Source organism: Papaver somniferum, unplaced genomic scaffold, assembly GCF_003573695.1.
Source record: "Papaver somniferum cultivar HN1 unplaced genomic scaffold, ASM357369v1 unplaced-scaffold_33, whole genome shotgun sequence".
Taxonomy (NCBI): Eukaryota; Viridiplantae; Streptophyta; class Magnoliopsida; order Ranunculales; family Papaveraceae; genus Papaver; species Papaver somniferum.
Window position 1 is genome coordinate 6,874,786 of NW_020644373.1, and position 1,794 is coordinate 6,876,579.

Sequence of the window (1,794 nt, forward strand, 5' to 3'; positions counted from 1 at the left end):
CAGATTCAAAAATGCTTAACAACCAATTACACCAAGATGAAGAAAATCCATATTTGCGCATAACTTTAAGAAGAAAAGTCCAACTTACAGAATCATAAGCCTGAGATATGTCCAGTTTCAAAGCCACATTACCACCTCTTCTCTTTTTCCTCATTTCATTAACCATCTCTGAAGCTAGAAGTATTTGTTCTTGAATGCTTCTCCCTTTAACATAAGCAACCTGTTGTGATGAAATTAACTTCTCCATGAGTCCATTCATTCTGACAGAAATTATCTTTGTGAAAATTTTGAATAATACATTACTCAATCCAATTGGTCTGTATTGACTTGGTTTCTTAGCACCTGCACATTTAGGAATGAGGGTTAGGAAATTTGAATTTAGGCCCTTGGGGATAAACCTTCTTCTCCAACAGAATTGTATGGCATCTTTTAAATCCAACTGAATTATATCCCAGCAACTTTTATAAAATGATCCAGGAAATCCATCTGGACCAGGTGCACTATCTGAGTTCATTTCAAAAACAATTTTCTTGATTTCTTCTGTGGTGGGAATGGAGTCCAACATTTCTTGATCTTCATTTGTAATAACTGAAGGAATAACATCAAGCAATTCTTCAGAAACATCCACATTTTGAGCTTCAAATTTTTGTTGAAAATGTTTGACTAAAATGTTTGCAATTTGAGATTGATCACTAATAATATTTCCATCTGCATCTTCTAGTTCACTGATTGTATTTCTTGCTTGTCTAATCTTCATTCTAGCATGAAGTATGCAGTGTTTGCAGAACCATCTTTAATCCATTTTGCTCTGGATTTAAGTCTCATAAGAGTATTTGCTTGAACTTCTCTTGTTGCATATTCATTTTGAGCTGCTACTAAGTTGGCTAAGAGATCTTCATTTAAGGGATTTTGATCAGATAGCTCCATTGCTTTTTGAACCTTCACTTCTGCCTCTTTAATTTTTGTATTAATGTTACCAAAAATACTCCAATTCCACTCACTTAGAACCTTTTTTAAATTCTTTAGCTTCTGCAAGAAAATAAATGATGGATCTCCAATAATATTCTCAGTCCATACTTTCTTCACTTCACTTCACTTAAGAATAATGGATGATCAATCCACATTTTCTGAAATTTCCAGGGAACATTTTTTGGTCTTGGTATACTTGCACAACCACATAATAAAGGAGCATGATCTGAAATTATCCTTAATCCAACCTTATATCCCCAATCACCATATTTTTGTAACCACAAAGAATTGAAAACAGCTCTATCTAAGACACATAGGATTCTTTTTGTACCTTGTTGACAATTGGACCAGGTGTATTGCTGTCCTGTGCTAGGAGCTTGAATTAAGTTGCATTCATTCAGGCAATTAAGAAAATCCATCATTGAACTTCTGTTAGGAGCTTTACCACCAAATTTTTCTTCAGGTGAAATTATAGCATTGAAATCACCTACAACAACCCATGGTTTTTGTATCTGACTAATAATTTCCATCTCAGACCAGAGAAACTTCCTATGAATTTTTTTAACATGAGCATGAACACCAGAGATTAGTACTTCACCAATACTGACTGTTACCATTTGGCTAGACATTGAAATAACTTGAGGAGTAGATAGAGAAGCATTCCAAAATAACCATAAGTTACCTTTTGTAGTTGAGGTTGAATTGTGTATCACCATACTTTTCATTCCAGAGAGATTTAATTGACTGCAAAAAGAAGTATTACAAGAAATTTTTGGTTCTGCAACCCAAACTAGAGATGGGTTAAATTGGTTCACCAAAGACCTT

The 1,794-nt window shown here is 34.1% G+C and overlaps 1 protein-coding gene across 1 annotated transcript; it reads right to left on the minus strand.

The window, feature by feature from the left end:
• Nucleotides 1–753: 753 nt before the first annotated feature.
• LOC113342057 lies at nt 754–1,586 on the minus strand. Its single transcript, XM_026586720.1, has 2 exons — nt 1,218–1,586; nt 754–1,029 (listed from the first exon to the last, which is right to left on the minus strand). The coding sequence occupies exons 1-2, from the start codon at nt 1,584–1,586 to the stop codon at nt 754–756; spliced, it is 645 nt and encodes a 214-aa protein (XP_026442505.1).
• Between the last annotated feature and the right edge of the window lie 208 nt (nt 1,587–1,794).

Coding starts and splice junctions, on each gene's coding strand:
- LOC113342057 (XM_026586720.1), bottom strand. CDS start 1,586: ATGGTAACAGTCAGTATTGGTGAAGTACTAATCTCTGGTGTTCATGCT. Junction 1,030..1,217: donor ATGGTGATTGGGGATATAAG/GTTGGATTAAGG, acceptor ATTTTCTTGCAG/AAGCTAAAGAATTTAAAAAA.